The sequence below is a fragment of the Mucor velutinosus genome (assembly GCF_035048745.1).
Source record: "Mucor velutinosus strain NIH1002 chromosome Unknown tig00001555, whole genome shotgun sequence".
In the NCBI taxonomy this organism is placed as follows: Eukaryota; Fungi; Mucoromycota; class Mucoromycetes; order Mucorales; family Mucoraceae; genus Mucor; species Mucor velutinosus.
This window is the reverse complement of record NW_027041902.1, coordinates 168190-185955: the sequence shown is the minus strand read 5'-3', so window position 1 is coordinate 185955 and position 17766 is coordinate 168190. Positions and strand designations below refer to the sequence as shown.

General features: G+C 39.9%; 6 protein-coding genes across 6 annotated transcripts; 3 read left to right on the top strand and 3 right to left on the bottom strand.

Moving 5' to 3' along the window:
- Window positions 1-832: 832 nt before the first annotated feature.
- Window positions 833-2705, top strand: ATC70_008033 (Asparaginase; the record flags this gene model as incomplete). Its single annotated transcript, XM_064827288.1, has 6 exons — window positions 833-913; window positions 962-996; window positions 1060-1649; window positions 1705-1729; window positions 1795-1808; window positions 1879-2705. 6 exons carry the CDS (start codon window positions 833-835, stop codon window positions 2703-2705), a joined length of 1572 nt encoding a protein of 523 aa, XP_064687186.1.
- Window positions 2706-2813: 108 nt separating this feature from the next.
- Window positions 2814-3227, bottom strand: GAL11_1 (mediator complex subunit; the record flags this gene model as incomplete). Its single annotated transcript, XM_064827287.1, has 2 exons — window positions 2814-2859; window positions 2914-3227. The coding sequence occupies 2 exons, from the start codon at window positions 3225-3227 to the stop codon at window positions 2814-2816; spliced, it is 360 nt and encodes a 119-aa protein (XP_064687185.1).
- A 573-nt stretch (window positions 3228-3800) lies between these two features.
- Window positions 3801-7278, bottom strand: ATC70_008031 (uncharacterized protein; the record flags this gene model as incomplete). Its single annotated transcript, XM_064827286.1, has 4 exons — window positions 3801-4171; window positions 4233-4457; window positions 4524-6257; window positions 6333-7278. The coding sequence occupies 4 exons, from the start codon at window positions 7276-7278 to the stop codon at window positions 3801-3803; spliced, it is 3276 nt and encodes a 1091-aa protein (XP_064687184.1).
- A 954-nt stretch (window positions 7279-8232) lies between these two features.
- On the top strand, window positions 8233-8980 carry ATC70_008030 (uncharacterized protein; the record flags this gene model as incomplete). Its single annotated transcript, XM_064827285.1, has 3 exons — window positions 8233-8305; window positions 8361-8543; window positions 8598-8980. The coding sequence occupies 3 exons, from the start codon at window positions 8233-8235 to the stop codon at window positions 8978-8980; spliced, it is 639 nt and encodes a 212-aa protein (XP_064687183.1).
- Window positions 8981-16419: 7439 nt separating this feature from the next.
- Window positions 16420-17013, top strand: ATC70_008029 (uncharacterized protein; the record flags this gene model as incomplete). The annotated part of the gene is made up of 4 exons (XM_064827284.1): window positions 16420-16480; window positions 16534-16602; window positions 16667-16782; window positions 16846-17013. 4 exons carry the CDS (start codon window positions 16420-16422, stop codon window positions 17011-17013), a joined length of 414 nt encoding a protein of 137 aa, XP_064687182.1.
- A 135-nt stretch (window positions 17014-17148) lies between these two features.
- ATC70_008028 (uncharacterized protein) lies at window positions 17149-17385 on the bottom strand (the record flags this gene model as incomplete). The annotated part of the gene is made up of 1 exon (XM_064827283.1): window positions 17149-17385. One exon carries the CDS (start codon window positions 17383-17385, stop codon window positions 17149-17151), a length of 237 nt encoding a protein of 78 aa, XP_064687181.1.
- Between the last annotated feature and the right edge of the window lie 381 nt (window positions 17386-17766).

Here is a 17766-nt window from a genome sequence, read left to right as displayed (position 1 = left end):
AACCTCCTCTCTTTCTCTCTCTCTCTCGCTCTTCAAAGTGGCACCCCTTGAAATACATCATTGACATGTTCAATGTGCAAAATGCTAAATGCCATGAATTTACAGTGTGTGGTGTAAATGAAGCCTACACTGGCAGGCCCGATTTTTTCCGATTCATTTAGCACATTGGCAGAGTTACAAAAAAAAAACTCATTCTTCCCACCACGGTAAGGAAAAGGCACCAGAGAAATGCATCACATGTTCAAAATGCAAGATATATACAACAATACTACCTAAATCCATCCAATCATTATGTCATCTGTTTGTTATCTATGCGATTGTAATGCATTGTGATGAACAAACATGCTATACGTCACAGAGATGATAGTGAAATACTCCGTAAGGGAATTGCGCACTGTATCACAACACAATTAGACACTTGTACCTGGGCTAAATTGCATGAAAATGTTGATTGGTCATACAAATCTCTTTAATCAGCCGGATTAACCTTTTGATCTACGCCTTTTTTAGGATCTCTAGGTAAGATTTGAGCATTTGACCCTATTCAGAGAGCTTTGCGTTTACCGAAATGGATAAATCAAGCTATAAATCACATCAGTGCAATGACGTGAGATTATCTAGCGCGTAATTCTGGTCTCTGCTGTGCGTGATGAGTGCTGTTGCCATGGAGACGCATGAATGTCGAGTTCAAAGGCCGTTCATCACAGGGTGTATGAGAGCAATTGCTATTCCAGGAGAGTTTTCATATGCTCACACCATGGACCAATGCAATTGCATCTCAGCGACCTTCAGCTTGCGCAGTAGACTTGCTCTTTTCACAAGCCAAAACATCATGAGAGTGCTGACATGGAACGTGAATGGATTAGCCACTACCTTGCAATATCATCCATGGTCTGAGACCAAGTCTTATAAAGTAATTTTGCATTGCAAATCTGTTGATTGGTACTAAATAGCTTGCAAGGTTCTATTAGACGCGTTAGATTCGGATATTATTTGGTAGGTACACTCGCTCACTCAAAACATCATACTTGTCCGTTTGTTGACACCTCAGCCCACCAGTTTTCAAGAGGTCAAATGTCAACGATCCAAGTTGTCCAAAGAGATGGCTCTTGTGCCAGGCTATCATGCGTATTTCTCATTCTCAAAAGTCAAATTGGGGTACTCTGGAGTCGCCGTATATGTCAAGGATACAGCAACACAGCCAAGACGAACGTATGAAGGCATCACAGGCGTGCTCGATGCCGCAGACGATGATTTTGAATATGACTTGAGCACGCCAGCAAAACTACTGGATGATGAAGGTCGATGTATCATTTTGGATTTTGGGTTCTTTGTTCTGTTCAACATCTACTTCCCAAACGATTCGAATGAGAGCCGCAGCGATTTCAAGATGGATTATCACCACTGTGTGCAAAAGCGCATTGAATCGTTTCTAGAAAAAGGCAAGCAAGTGCTGCTGGTGGGTGATATCAACGCAGTGCACGAGGAGATGGATCACTGCGATGCAAAACAGAGTATGAAGGATCACTGCATTGCTGATTTTAAGGATCTACCGCATAGACGATGGCTGGATAATATGATTGACCCCAAGGGGCCTCTGATTGACATGACCCGTCTTTATCACCCTGGACGCTTAAAAATGTACACATGTAAGCTTCAATTTACAATAGAAAATTGCATATAAATTAATTTATACTATCCAAGGTTGGAATACAAGATTGAATGCGAGGTATTTATCTATTATAGGAAATCACATCATTCTGTCTATTGACCCTGTAACACACTTCTATTTAGACCTGGAAATTTCGGTAAAAAACGCGAGTTGTATAGTGTCTTTTCTTATTCCAGTTTTTTTTACTCAACATGAGCTCTTTCTAGGTACGAGAATTGACTACATACTGGCCTCCAAAGGCTTGAAACCATGGTTCAAGTATTCAGATGTCCAGCCAGATATATTTGGATCAGATCATTGCCCAGTGTTTGCCGACTTTTCGCCCATAAATCAAACGATTGTGGATCAAAGTGAACCTATTTACGTTTCACCGTTGTTGACATCCAATTTCCCAGAGTTCAAGCAAAACAAATTATCAAACTATTTCGCAAAGCCATCATCAGCATCGTCCAACCCACCATCCTCTGCTCAACCACCACTGGCTAACCCAGCACCTACACCTTCTGCTCTTTCGCTAAAGAGAGTGCTGAGCGGCAATGGTAGCAGCAACACATCCAGCAAGCTGCAGCCATCGAAAAAGCTCAAATCCACAAAGAAGCCAGCGCCTAAAAACACAGCCTTGATGAACTATTTCTTTAAAAAGACAGAAAACAATACTGACACGGACATTATTTCAAATACAACGACAACAAAGCAGCAACTGCCCCAAAAGCAAGCAACCCAAGAACTAGAGGGGGATATTGATGTGAATGCACTTATTGAGGAAGCCCAAGAAAAGCAGGTGACGGCAAAAGCATGGACGTCAATCTTCAAGACACCTGAAATACCCACTTGTACATTCCATAAGCTGCCTTGCGTTGAGAGGATCGTATCCAAAAAAGGGCCCAATTCGGGTCGAGCATTCTACGTTTGTTGCAAACCCACTGGACCGAAAGATGGACCGAGAGAAGAACACAGCTGCGATTACTTTCAATGGAAACAGCAAACCAACAACAATACACGAGGAAAAGGGTTGTACACACAGCCGAAATAAGAATTTATTACAATTACAATAAAGTTGCTGATCATGATGCTAAATTGGAGATGTGAGAGTGGGGGTATACATTCTATGAGGTTTTTTTTTTTCTAGGTTGATTTGGGTCTAGCAACATTCTTTCGCCCCGAAGCAAAGGCACAATGCTGCTAAGCTACAGAAATGTACGAGTGAGTAGATGAAAATGTATTTCTGGTTAAGAACATACCATCCCCAGCAGCATGCGTCTTTTGATCGAGTAGGCTGACGGTAGATGATGACAGTTTGTGGTGGCGGTGTTGGATGATAGAATTGATTCATCTGATTGAAATTGTTCAAATTTTGGTTGCTTTTGCTTTGTACTGGTGGCGGTGGGTGCATGGCTGCTCCAGACACAGCACCAAGAGAGGTTGCCATATTATGTGGGGGCTGATAGGCAGGCGGTGGATAATCGTCAAACAGTGAGTCTGATGTGGAGTGTCCGAATCCATGGTAATTGGGTGATATAGGGGCTGATATGTGATGAGCTCTCTTCTTGTCCATTTATACGTATGCTTATGCAATCAAAGAGAAAGAAAGAGAGAAAATAGAATGGAGAGGCAAATTAATCCAATATGTATTAAGGAGGCAGCACCAGTTTTATGGTCACTAAATATATCGACTTTACACACATGTTGTATTCTAATACTATGTAAAGCAGCGCATATAATCTGTGTTCACATGTATGGTGAGTCGCTTTATCTGTCGCATGCTCTATCATTGTATAGCAAGGTAGGTGTTGTCCATTACAAACTTGACTAGCGTCCAAGTCTATCACTCTCGTCATATGTATCTATTAATACCATCGTTTGTAAATCAGTTACATCAAATGTAGCACAGAGAATACAGTTCTCGTTCTCAGCGTTTTGTTTGTCATTTGCAATTAAGCAACCCCAATCTCTGTCCTCGGGAACCTAGCTCATTTACGGTCCTCTACCTCTACAGTAATGAAAGCAATCTATATACAGGAAGACATTATAATTGTATTGCCTGCCCCAACTCAAAATATGGCCATACATCAATTAGTAAAAACTTGTACAGATTCAAGGCTTATATTTCTATTGACAAGGTCTATGGTTAAGCAGTAGTGGTCTCCTTCTTTTCCTCTTCTTCCTTCAAAACATCACTCCAAACATTCTCGACTTCTTCTTTTTGGATATCGCCAAAGACAACATCATAGACATCCTTGTACGTGTCGCAAGGCACACCGGTCAAGCCCTCCTTGATGTAGTCGGGTAACTCATCCCAATCAGCTTGGTTATCCTTAGGGAACAAGATGGTGTTCACCTTGGAACGCTTGGCAGCAATTGTCTTTTCCTTCAAACCGCCAATCTTCAATACTTTACCAGTAACAGTCAATTCACCTGTCATGGCAATGTTGGAACTGACAGGTCTGTTGAGAGCTAATGACATTAATGCAGTGGTCATTGTGACACCGGCAGAAGGACCTGTTATCACAACTCAATGTTAATACAACCTGCAACATATCTTAATACACATGCTATTTACCATCCTTGGGAACAGCGCCAGCGGGACAGTGCAAATGAACCTTGGCCTTGTCAAAGAACTTGTTCTTGGGGAAATGTGTAGCCATCAGAGACTTTGCGTATGTATAAGCAATGCTTGTAGATTCCTTCATGACATCGCCGAGCTGGCCAGTCTTTGAGAGATGAGGGGTGGATTTGGGGCTGAGTGAAGACTCTAAAACAGACTCAATGTAAAGAGAAGTGCCACCTGTCATCATAAAAAAAAACCAGTTAGCATCAACATGTATACAAAATATATATATCATCGGTTTACCCATGCTAGTCCAAGCTAAGCCCATGACAACGCCAGGAGGAGTTTTTTCATAAAGGCGTTCAGCTTGATAGACTTGAGGGCCAACATAATCCTTCAAGTTTTCATTATTAATGTCAATGGAAACATCTTTGGAAACAACAAGAGGCTTTCTGTCTTGCTTCTCCTCTTTAGGCTTGGTTTCAGTGCTAGCGTCATCTTGCTTCGTTTCCTCAACCTTGGTTTCCTCGACTGGCTTCTTTTCATCTTCACCAAACTCTTGAACCACCTTGAAAGCAGCCTTGCGGAAGACCTTGTCAATGTGCTTCTTCAAGTTACGAACACCGCTTTCGCGACAATAGTTCTTGATCAAAGCATCAATGGCTTCAGGAGTCAAATTAACATTGACATCTTCAAGGCCTGCAGCGGTTTTGGCAGCAGGAGCAAGGTACTTTTCTGCAATGGCAGCCTTTTCTTCAGCAATGTAGCCAGAAAGTTGAATGACTTCCATACGATCCAAAAGTGGGCCGGGAATGGTATCCAACACATTGGCGGTACAGACAAAGAGCACTTTGGATAAATCGACGGGGACATCCATGTAGTGATCCAAGAAACTGCTGTTTTGTTCAGGATCCAGCAGCTCCAAAAGTGCAGAGGATGGGTCGCCTTGGTGGCCACGACCCAGCTTATCAATTTCATCAATCAAGATCAAGGGATTTTCAGTTTGCACCTTCTTCAAAGCCTGAATCACTTTACCAGGCATGGCACCAACATAGGTACGACGATGACCCTTGATTTCAGCAACGTCCGTCAAACCACCCACAGAGAAACGGAAGAATTCACGATCCAATGCTCTGGCAATACTCTTACCAATGGAGGTTTTACCAACACCAGGAGGCCCAGAGAGACAGAGAATCTTACCCTCGACGGTGCCTCTTAATTTACCAACAGCAATGAACTCCAAAATTCTATCCTTGACGTCCTTCAAGCCATAGTGATCTTCATCCAAGACAGTGGTGGCATGCTTAATGTTGTAGTTTTCACGCGAGCGTTGACCCCAAGGGATTTGTGTGATCCAATCCAGATAGTTGCGAGTGACATTGAACTCGGAGGCAGCCGGTTCAAGATGAGCAAGCTTGTTAATCTCTTCGTCAAACACCTTCTTGACAGTAGCTGGCATAGCGAGCTTGGTGGCCTTCTCCTTGAATCCCTCCACCAACTTGTCTTTGCCATCGCTTTCCAATCCAAGCTCCTTTTTGATACCCTTCAATTGCTCCATCAAGTAATACTCACGCTGACGCTTGGCAATTTTGCTCTCGACATCCTTGGAGATCTTGTTTTGTAGCTGAGCATTCATGAGCTCCTTCTTGAGGACGACAAGCGACTTTTGAAGTCTTTCCTCAACAGGCAATGTTTCCAATACTTCTTGAAGCTCCAATGCTTCACCAGCAGACACGGCAGCAGCGAAATCAGCCAACTTGGAGGGCTCATCAAAGACGTTACCAGCAGACTGTGACATGGAAAAGCTGGCGATTTGGTCTCTGAAGAGAGGATTCAACGATGCAATTTCCTTGAATACAGAGACGATTTCAGATGTTACTGCGCGAATGTAAGGGCTCTTTTTGGAAAATTCAGGTTCTACAAAGTTCTCGACATTGACAAGTGATACAGCATAATCATCAGCCAAAAATGAGGTGGCATACTGTGAGTCGGTCTTATTGGCCTCTGCAGCAGCAGCTTCATCTGACAAGAATTCATCTACGCAGCAGAAAAAGATGAGTGTCATGTCAACACACACACACACACACACACACAATTTAAGCATGTTCTTACCTGACTTTTGCACGACAGCTTTCTCGGGCTCAAATTCAGATTTGGCCTTCTTTGATACCTTTTCAACCGCCTTGTCGCCCTCGTCAGCAACTGCAGGCTTGTTGGATGTCACTTCTTCCACAGCAGCCACGCTGTGTTTCTCCTTGATGGGGAGCAGTTCGTTGATCTTGATACGTCGATGAGGATACAGCACTGCCGTCAATCCCGTTTCCTCTTTTCCAGATGTCGCAGGAAACACGCTTGTGATCTGAGCAAACACGCCCACTTTGTGCACTTGGTCAATGTTGGTAATTGTGTCTACGTCCAATCCTTCGTCTTTTAAGAGAAAAGCACCCACGTAAGGTTGACCGCGCTTCATAAGCTCTTTGATTGCTGCAGTAACAGTTGGCTCTTTGATGACAACTGCCTTGTAAAATCCGGGAAATAAAGGTCGACCAGCGATAGGGAGTGCCAACACTTGGGGATACACCTCGGGCACAGTTGGCTTTTGAAGCTGATTGTCCACTACATCCCATGAATGGTTCTTGTTTGATTTGCCATCTCCATTTCCATTGCTATTACTACCGTTGCCGCCTTCATGGCCATCGCCATTGCCGGCTGTATTGCCACCATTGTTGGCTGGTGGAGGTGCTTGATCAGAGGGATTGTCTTTGGGATCACGATCCTTCATCTCGACAGTTGAATAAGACGAAGCAGCACGACGCAATACTGCTGCATTGCGAATAGGCTCGAGTCCAATGCATAATGATTGGTGGTTCTTTCTGGCAGCTCGAATGACATTTTCCCCACCCCAGATGGACACGTTGCCTTGGCTGCGGCTAGTTGAAAACGAACGTAAATTCAGAGGTTTAGGTGCTGCTGGTGATTGTAGCTGTGACCAAATCGCTTGATTCACTTTGGAGCGAGGAATGGTCTTTGACACATGAATTAGAAATGAGTGGTTCATGCTTTTTTTTTGTTGTTGTAAAGAGAAAAAGAAAAGAGAGAATGGGAATTCCAGAAAGAGCGTGTGGGTTAATATCAAGCCGTTGACGAATTCAACTTTTGGGATAGGAAACATCAATTGGCCACGGTTCTTAAATCTCATCATTTCGGTATAATTGGAGCCTTCTTTTGTCCCAGGAAATTAAGCAAGGTGTGGAGACTTTCAGTTTTGATTAATCATCAAACATGCCACAGTTGAGATTAAACAGTGCGGCTCTTGCTATTTGCTCTGGCATCCCTATGATGTAGCCCTTTTGATAGACTATTAGGCTCTGAATAAGAACTCCAATATATAGATGTATAGTCAATACTGCGAGCATTTGCTTGGGTAAGGGAGCCTGGTGGATTCAAGCTTTCTCCGATCAAATGTGTGCAAACTGGTTGCTTCACATAGACCCGTTTGCATAAATACATGTGAGATGTTTGGAGCATGGTGGCACTAAAATGAGCGTTTCATTATTTATTATGACAACACCAGGCTTGTTTATAATGCGCATGATGATTTGGCATTCAATAATGAAATGGGTGGCATGGATAAATGCGCCAATGCATGAGCATTCCACCATTGCAACTTACACGCAAGAAATTGCATGCAAAGAACTATGCAACCATCATTACAGGTAGCTACAGCAGGCAAAAAAAAAAAAAAACGCTTGCAATCTTGCCATCACTGCGTTTTAGTTTGAAACAGAGCCTGTCGAGAGAGCCCACCACTACACTGAATAGCAGCATACTTTATCACTATCGCAACATACAAGAAATTGTCCAACCACACTTTGCCAATCTCTGTTTGAAATCAGTGAGGATAAAGATTGCCCCTTCTTCCTCTTTACCCCACACACACAACAATAGGGTAAACCCTTTTTCTTCCCCCTTTTTTCATTTCTTTTTCTACTACTTGATCAAATAACCATCAATGAATACTTTTATACAAAAGTATCAATACAACATTATCAATAAACCCATCCGAACATTTGCGATGCAATCATGTATGATGCCAAATGCCTTCAGCAGAGCGCTATGACTAATAATGAATAATCACAGCGTTCATGATGACCTTGGGCGATATCATTTCTCAGCAAGTGATCGAGAAGAAAGGGTTTGACAACCATGATATAGGCCGTTCTGTTCGCATTATGATCTATGCAGGTGCCATCAATGGTCCCTTGGTAGGCAGCTGGTTTGGATTCATTAATAATGCTGTAAAAATCAAGAACAAGTGGGCAGGTATGTGGCTCTCACAAAAAGACGAGATGGAGTTTGCTTACAGTTACCATACAGCAACATTTGTAAGAGTCGGCATAGATCAAGCTGTATTTTCGCCGGCTATTCTCGCCATATTCATGGGAGGTATCTCGATATTAGAAGGTCGTACAGTGAACGAGATCAAGATGAAGTTTGAAAACAGCTACTTTAAGGGACTCATGAACGCTTACTGCTACTGGCCATTTGTGAACATATTTACATTCTCAATGATACCCATCCACTATAGACCTATCGTGAACTCGTGCTTTGGAATTGCATGGAACTCTTATTTATCTCACATGAACCAAAAATCATTGCAATCTCTGAAGCTCATCAATCCCGATAACTCTCAGCACACCTCATCCGCCACCATGCCAACAGCAGCTTCCGCATTATCATCCTCCTCCTCCTCGACATAGACAATAGACAGACATTTATACAGTAGATATAGACTAATGTCACATACATATCAATACAAAAGCTATGACTTATCCTTGACATCATTGGAAGCATTACAGAGACGATTAGTTTTTAAAGCTTGTGGAGATCGGTTCTGCCAATTTACATTTGCACAAATACTTACATCAATTAAGGAATTTGAGTGCTATTTTCAAACATCTGATGTATTAAGGCTAAAGTTATTGAGGCTAGAATCTGTGTCAATACTCTGAAATCATGAAACGGATAGTGTTTGGCGCATTTCCGAGTAGATGGGCACTAACATAATACATATGAAGTGTATAAGTGTTTCTCGTTCATTGATTTTGATATTCTGATTTTCGGCTTACAAGTAATTTTTGAGAATTTCAAACTGGTTGTCAATCACATATACCTACAGCCTTTCAAGCGTGGTTAAAAGGCATACATGGCGCATCGTCACCCTCATCTGTGATATCGTAGCACCATTGCCCTCACACCACAGTCAACAATGGATACAGTCAACAATTCATTTGTCTTTCAATCGCCATTTTCTTCCTGTTAAAAATACCTCATTCTAGGCAAAACTTTACATTATTCAACCTTCCTATTTCAAGAATGCCCGTCTCTCCCACTAATCGCTTTGATGGTATGGATCTGAGCATCAACAAAAGCTGCCCTCGGTTTTGAAGGTAAACTATATAAAAGATATCAATACTCGGGATGTGGAAGGCGACTTCCGCCATGCAAATGATTTGATGGCAGAAGCTAAGGTGAATGCCATGCATTTTTCTTGTTCAAAATACATGCATACATACATATATATCACTGCCATTGCTCATTATAAAAAACGCAAGCTTCGTAACGGAAGCAAATAATAAAGAGCAACAATTGTAACAAAAAGTACAAAACAGACAGTAACGCTTTCCAACCATTACTTACATTGGGTCAATTCACAGATCCTTTGAATGGGCGGAGAAAAGATAGCCGAAAGAACATTGTGAAGAGAATGATACTGAAAGGTCAATAGCTTTTATGTCACCATTGATTCGTTCAAGAGGATAAGATCTGATTGATGAAGCCCAAATGATAAAACGTGATCCCAATTTGATATCTCTAAACAGATCAATCTGATGAATATCCAACAACCCAGAAGATATAAGCCTACTTTTTGGAACTGATCATATTCTGATGAATCTGCTACTTTCAAGACAACCTCAATGATGCTAGAGCTTTGAAAGTAGCATGTCCCTATAACAGTTTTACGCTTAGAAAATGGTGGTGCAATTGGATTTTAGATTGGATGTTGAGAGGATGAGAAATTTGAGATTTGAAAAATCTGCAAATTTTGGACAGCTGCTGTTAGTAAAACTTTTCAATTAGTATACAAACCTGGGTTATATGTCTACTAAAAGTTATAGAGGGTACTTTGGTTGAGTAGCGGATGTTTGACTTAGGGTTATTCAGAACAATGTGGATGAGTAATAAGGAAAGATCGTAGAAATGAACAATTTTCAAAGGACTGTAGTGCAGGATTTCACTAAGTGAACGTAAGCTTAAAGGTTAGTAGCTTCTTCAGGTGCCAGAAGGGCTGCAAGTGTCTATAAAGATTAAGGTATTCTTGATGGGTAGATATGTCTGTGTTGTGCAACAACATGGACAAGCTATGATAAGTGAAGTGCATCTCAGCTATCTAAATACTGAGGTTCACCAGATGTGATAAGCGTTGTACAAGATAAATTGTTACTTTGGCATTCAAAACTTAATATAAATAGAATAACTCTTGTCTTCATCAATAAATCTTTAGTTTTTGTGTCTGATCTTATTCAAATAAGTCTTTTCTTGTTTTTATAATATCGAACATTTTTTTATAAGCTACAAATAATAATCCTTTTATTCTTTGTGCTTAACACCTAACATGTTGAAGAATCATGTTGTTAAGACTAGACAACTGTAGCTTGCTTTGTTCGATAATAATAAGATTTTCAATTTAAGATATGTATTTCCGCCCGCTTAAAAATAACATCTCTGATGTCGATTAACTCAAAAAGTAAGCATTTTCAATACTAGTTTTCCCCTTAGAAGTTGCTCCAATATCATTACTCTACAACATATTTAAATTTGATGAGATTTTAATTCTTTCACCTGGAAGACCTAGATGTACATGCAGTGAAATCAGGTTTGAATAGATTTCACAAAAAAAATAAAGCAATAGTAAAATACAATAATAGAAATCAACTGTATTTTATTTGTGTATAAAATGAACTGAAAATCCTGGAATTGAGTAAAAAAAAAGAAGAGTATTTATACATTTGCAACTAGCTTGTAGGATTAGTGATGATAGAGAGCAATAGGTTCTGCTATTGCGATATCTGACAAATGTTGTTGATACTTGATTTAAAGTGGTAATCAATGCAAGAGCACTGGCCATAAGGGTGGATTTGAGTAACCTTGATGGGCTTGGGTGAGCTATCGTCATAGCATGATTTAATGTAACCTTGATGGTTTAAAGCGTGATGTTTGTTATTGAAGTATGGAATCCTTTATCTGGGATATTGTGCAACTATGGCAGCAGGGCATAGTTGTCATATTTGAATATGCTTGTTATTGATTTGATTTTATTTGGATAAAGATAACATCCCTTATTACGACCATCATGGGTGTGATTGAATACACTGTGATCAGGAGTGATTCATTCACACGATGTGCGATATAAGCATTTATCTTTACTTTAGTATGTTTAAATGGTTGTTGATGTACATTTCAGCGCTTTACTAGTAGATCCAAATAGCATGAATTTGAATGAGTGCTATTTGGTGAATTTCGGTTTACAATCAAGTTGCGTTTGGTTGGCTATTTCATTACATATGGATCCTTATTTTGCGCAATATAAAGGCTGGGCTATGGATATTTTGAAATACCGTTTTTGCAGTGTGTGGCTAAATTGGAACGCAAAATTTGCTATCTTTGTTAAATACAACCTCTTAATTACAGTTGACCGATCGATAAACAAGGTGTTGGCAAACCTTGCGGTAGAAACCGCTAACCCCAATCTTGCTTTGCTGTCCTGTAAGCAAGCTGTCAAGTCTCCAGTGCTTACTCCATATTATATGGAGACTAGTGACGGTTTTCAACCTCAATCTTTTATTAGCATTCTTCCCTTTTTTATATTACTAGCGTTTTTCCCCCCCCCCTTTTTTTTTAATTATTTTGCAAACCTTTTACTGATAAAACAAGGCTATCTTTGTTGATGGAACTAAAGCAAGTATGATTGACAGCAGCTCAGTAGACGTAGGATACAATGTTAACGCGTTTTGTACTGTAGCTATACTGTGAATTGTTCTATTTTGGGACCCATTTCTAGTCTTTTGCTGCGTATTTGATGGTGCTCGCTTTGATGGTCTATTGTTGCTTCTGCGGTCTTTCCCTGGTGTTTGTGTATCCTTTGGTCTGGTGTCTGCTGTATGCTGGCTTTCTGGTCTATTATATTGGGTTGTGGCGGTAAGTGGTAAGTATCTTTTTTCATCTGGTCGCAATAATATAAAACTTCTTTGAACGTTTGTATTATTACTTCCTTTTTCGTGATAATGCATTCATAATGTTTGCGTTGTTGCGTTTTCTTTTTCTTTCTTTTGTTGGCTGTGATATGATCAGCTCAACAAATAACTGTAATGTTGTTGCTTCGTATATATGAACAACAAGCATCATGCACTGTTATATTCTTGTATTACCGCTGTAATACTTTGTTATATGGCCGTGGGTTGTTGTTTGTGTTGCCTCTGTTGCTTCATATGAAACAATATTAGTTGTTATGTTGTATTACACACTCATACTACTGCTGTTGCTTCTGCAACTGTGCATGTTTGTGTTGCTTTACATCAGATTATTACCATACACGTTGCTCATGTATGTATTTCTGTTGCAACAACGATGAGCTGTTATAAACATCTTTGATTTTGTATTTGTTATGCTTTTCTTTGACTCATTGCGCGTGAGTATCCTTTTTTTTTCTTTGCTTACATATACTACTATACTCCTATAGTATTGTAGCATGATGTTGTTTCCTTCCTTTCCTTTTTTTTTTCTTTTATTATGTTTCTTTGAAGCATACCTGTTTTTTTACGTTGTGTGGATGTGCCTATCCCTGAAGCTCAACAAGACATTATCCGACACCAGGAGGTAGATAGGCCGCCTCCACTTGGTTATCGCTACTTACTTTAGTGATGATTGAGGGTCTCAATGCCTGAATTTAAAGCTAGGTGGTGTAAGTAAGGCATGCTCTAGCACCCGAGGGAAATTTGATGATAGTAACAGCTATATTGCTATATAGCGGCGCTTAAAATTTTGCCTCACATCAAAACAGGGGGAAACCCTCGCAAAATTTTTTTTAGGTCAGCGGAGTTTTCAAGCGATTTGATTGGCTGAGAGGTTGAAGCACCAAAGGATCCTAGCTAGTTAATCTCCTATTGATTTCTCATTTAAAATTATAATAAAAGGGTAGCCAAATAGATACCATTGAATGCCTACTTCATTTAATAGTAAGATAATACGATGCAACTATTCAATCTGGCATCCATTGCACAACAGTTTAATATGATGAGGAAATTGTTTTAAATTTATTATGCGGGGAGGTTGTATTGGTACTACTTTAGGTTAGCAGTGTTGTTTACATTGATGTTACAACAGTATTCTGGCCATCCCATTACCATTCAATAGTCAGTTAACTATTGAAAACTATAATAAAACGTTTTATGCTTCAAGGATTATTATAACTTTTTCTCTTTTAAACACAAAAATAGCGGTTTAGATCAGCAGTATCACCCAGTCTATCAACTTGTACGGGATAAATGTCATAAAGTCTTTGATCGGCATTTTTGTGCGATATTAGATTCGCCTGCTTTTGTTCTGTTTTTCGAAAGTGCAAGAAAAATGGAAACATCAGAAAAGCTTTTTATAGCATTCAGAATCTGTAAATGATGAATTTGTATTTCTGAATTGGTGCGAGTAAACAGTATTTCCTTTAAAAAAAACATGAAGTAGAATCAAGAGTTTGAAGGTTAAGAGTCTCTTCTCGCGCCATGTGGAGACGTTAGACAACGAAGCCAAGGAAAATGGCAAGGGGCTTCACTTTTGTTACGTGCTCATCTCATTAATATTGCTTATTAATGAAATACAGGACTTCAGAATGGAAGCAAGTAATGAAGAACCAGCAATTGCAACAAAAGTAAATCATTTTATGTCAATCAATTATGTAAGTTCTCTACCCATGCCAACGAGCAATGACTAATGTACTCTATTTTTCTCTGTATAGATGGCAATGCAAGACGAAGCAAGAGTACATAATATAGCAGAGGACCTTACTGCCGTATTCTGAATATTGTATATCCTCCTCTAACGGAATAAATACTTCATCCAGGCACAAGGCTGACTATCGTACTCTAATCATCTAATCAAACTATTCGCTCGATTCTAAGTCGAGTTTCTATAGAAAAAGACACATTTTCAATATCATATTGGTAGTTTACACATCGCAATTGTTGGGTGTGTGATTTGTTGCCCAAAATCTCTAAAGAGAGCTAGCAGTAAGTTGTAACACAGTGGTGTACGTGATTCAAACCCACTAAAGCTAAACAATCGTAGCTGTTACCCGAATATCTAGATGGCCAACCACGCTTTACATCAACACGGATACATAAGATGCATTTATGTCCATGTATCGTATCATAACTGTATCTTTCTGTCCACAAATGTAGAAAACACAGCCAAAATTGATGGAGTTTGGACGCGGATATCTCGTGTTCAAAGCCGTTTTAGACCGCCAGAGTGGCACCAGCTAGTTGCTCTCATCTAGCAGCTAATTGCTGACACCTTTGCTTAGTTCTTTTGGGATCATCAAAATTCGACGGAAAAGCATGAGATACCCCTCATGCTGTTTGTCGAAAATCAAACGATCGCGTTTTTGACTCCCAAAACGAAGACTTTTACTATAGCATATATTAAATCAAAATGTTTCTATCGATCCAGGGCAAGCCCTGAAGCCACTGTTGCGGAACCTTGGTATACAAAATCTCCACATTTTGACCGAAAACCACATTTCATGTTTTCTGATATTGTACACTAAATTGTTTAAAATACTTGTTATGATTAGCACCATTGGATGCGCCTTGAAAAGTGCTCTAAAAACCCATTAATAAGCAGGGCATGATCATCACAGTTTATACAATCGAATATGAAAAAGTAGATTAAAGAAGTCGAAAAAGGCAAAATATGGCCAATCTTGACCAAACATTTGCTCTGCACTTGAGTTAATTTTGGAGGTGGTGCAGTTGCTGTTGGCTGACCAAAATGCTTTTCTGATAATGGAAATGATGATTGGGATGTTGCTTAAATGGGGATCATGAAGTCGAAAAAACTGTCGCTTAGCCTGAATACTTTCTTCTTCTTTTGTTGGGAATTTTATCTCTGACAACACCCAGCCAGCCTGGTCCACCACCAAAATATAGGTGATTGCAACTTTTTAATCATACAGTATTTCAACATGGCATATAGGCAGTATGCGGTTCATTGATTTGTTTAAAAAGAGACCATTGACACTGGCTGGAAAAGCTATTTCGGTATGTGATGAGAATATCTTAAAACTTGTATCAGCACATTCTTTTGGAATGATAGCTGCAACCTCTGACAGTCGGCAGATTCTGAGTATGCCTATATTTATCAACGATCAGCTCCAATCTCGTTCGAGGGTTGAGTCGAATGTGGGCATCCTCGTTGATAAGATTTCAGGCTTGTCATTTTTCTTCTTCACTTAGGGTCTCATGTAGATGCTTGTAAATGCGAACAAAGGTTTTTGAGCCTTGTCCAGTGGTCAATGCTTTAAGTTTTATATGCCTCTGACGACGTTTTTTTCATAGCATTGGAGTGTATTAAATGGTAAATAAGCGACTTTAATAAACGGCTGCCTAATATTGGCAAGACAACATCTCCATATATACAAATAAACAATGTAAAGCAATGACAAGCTAGACTTGAAGCTGAATCAAAATACGCCTATACTGCCAAAAATATAGAGTCAATAGGTAGTCCGTATCAAGCCTGTTGGGGCAATCCCAAATGCATTGTGCTGCTTCTAAAATGTTCAAGATTTTTACATCTGAAAAGACCAGTAGATTTCCTCATCCTCTTTAACAGGTTACGCCAGAGAGCCAACCTTTTGAAGTTGCGTATTTGGAAAATAAGGCAGAAATCATTCCATGTTGCACTCCAATGCAACCAACATCCGTACCAACATCAATATTGGTTTGCAGTACAGTGCCAGACGGGAGTCACAAGATTGGCTACAAACATGGCAAACAGATAGGTTGCTATTTGGCTTTCTTTTTTCTCTTTTTCCAATCATCATCTACGCACCCACACACAAACACAATTTTGATTTCATTTGAATATGGAAATCTCGAGTGGACCCTTCTTCACCACATCAACTGGTCTTATTGATAGTATCGACAGTAAGTATGGACATGTGTCGTACGCGCGTATGGAGCTTTAACTTTTCTTATAGAGAAATTGATGGTCGTTTTAAGAGATGGTCGCAAATTAATTGGCACATTGCGATCTTTTGATCAGTTTGGTTAGTTTGTTTATATCGAGAGGCGATTGGAATGGATTCATTAACATGAGGTGGGCATATGCAGCAAACCTCGTCTTGCAAGATACAATTGAAAGAATTTACGTGGGCAACTGTTATGGTGATATTCCAAGAGGTATCTTTTTAATCCGTGGTGAAAATGTTGTATTGCTTGGCGAAATTGTAAGACGAAATGATGAGATCAGCATGTTGGAAAGAAATAGACTCATGCTCATCGATGTGTAGGATCTGGATAAGGAAGAGCAAATCAACTTAAGGCAGGTGCCTGTCGAAGAGATTTTGGTTGCACAGCGTGAAGAGATTGAGGCAAAGGAGAAGGTTGAAAAGATTAGAAGTAAAATCTTGCATGATCAGGGATTCTGTGTTGATTCTGCACAAAACGATTTGTATTGATAGTAGTAGTATATAGTAATCATTCAAAATGTATAAATTTTTTTGTCTTTTTCTTTTTTTTTTTTACATGTCATCATGTTGATAAAGGGAAGGTTTATTAATGTAGTTTTTAGTAATAGTGGTGGTAGTGATTGTTTATGCCTTGTTGCTGTTGTTCTTGGTATCATTATCGTCGCTGCTGTGAAATATTCTAGATGTCTTTCTCATGATTTGATCAATGAAACCACCAAGAGCTGCTAGAGGAACCAAAAAGACGCCGCAACAAACGCAGTTGTTGACATTGGATGATTCATCAGGTGAAGTGAAAGGTTCGTTTGTAGGATGGGCGGGATCAATAGCCTTCTTTGGATTACTGGACACTGGAGTAGACATTAGAAACTTCGGCCTATACAAGAATGAAAAGGAGGGAAAAAGAAAGTAGAGAAAGAAGCATATGAGATACTCCACACAGATTTCATCAAGGTGCACGTCACTGTAAAAACAGCAGCTCAATACAATCAAGGGGAACATGCCATAGCATCATGTATAGAGTGGGTTGTCATACAATGGCAGCACTGTCTAGAAACTGAGTTTTGCAGAAGAATGCCTCGTGTCTTGAGGCACCCATCACTACTTGTTATGGCATGATTCTCGGCTAAGCGAGAGGTCCAGGTGGAGCGCAATCATCATCGTACGATCATTTGAAGATATACAAACCCAATGTACAAGCCTTTCTGATTGTTAGTAGCCTTTGATATGGTGAACAGAGTAATG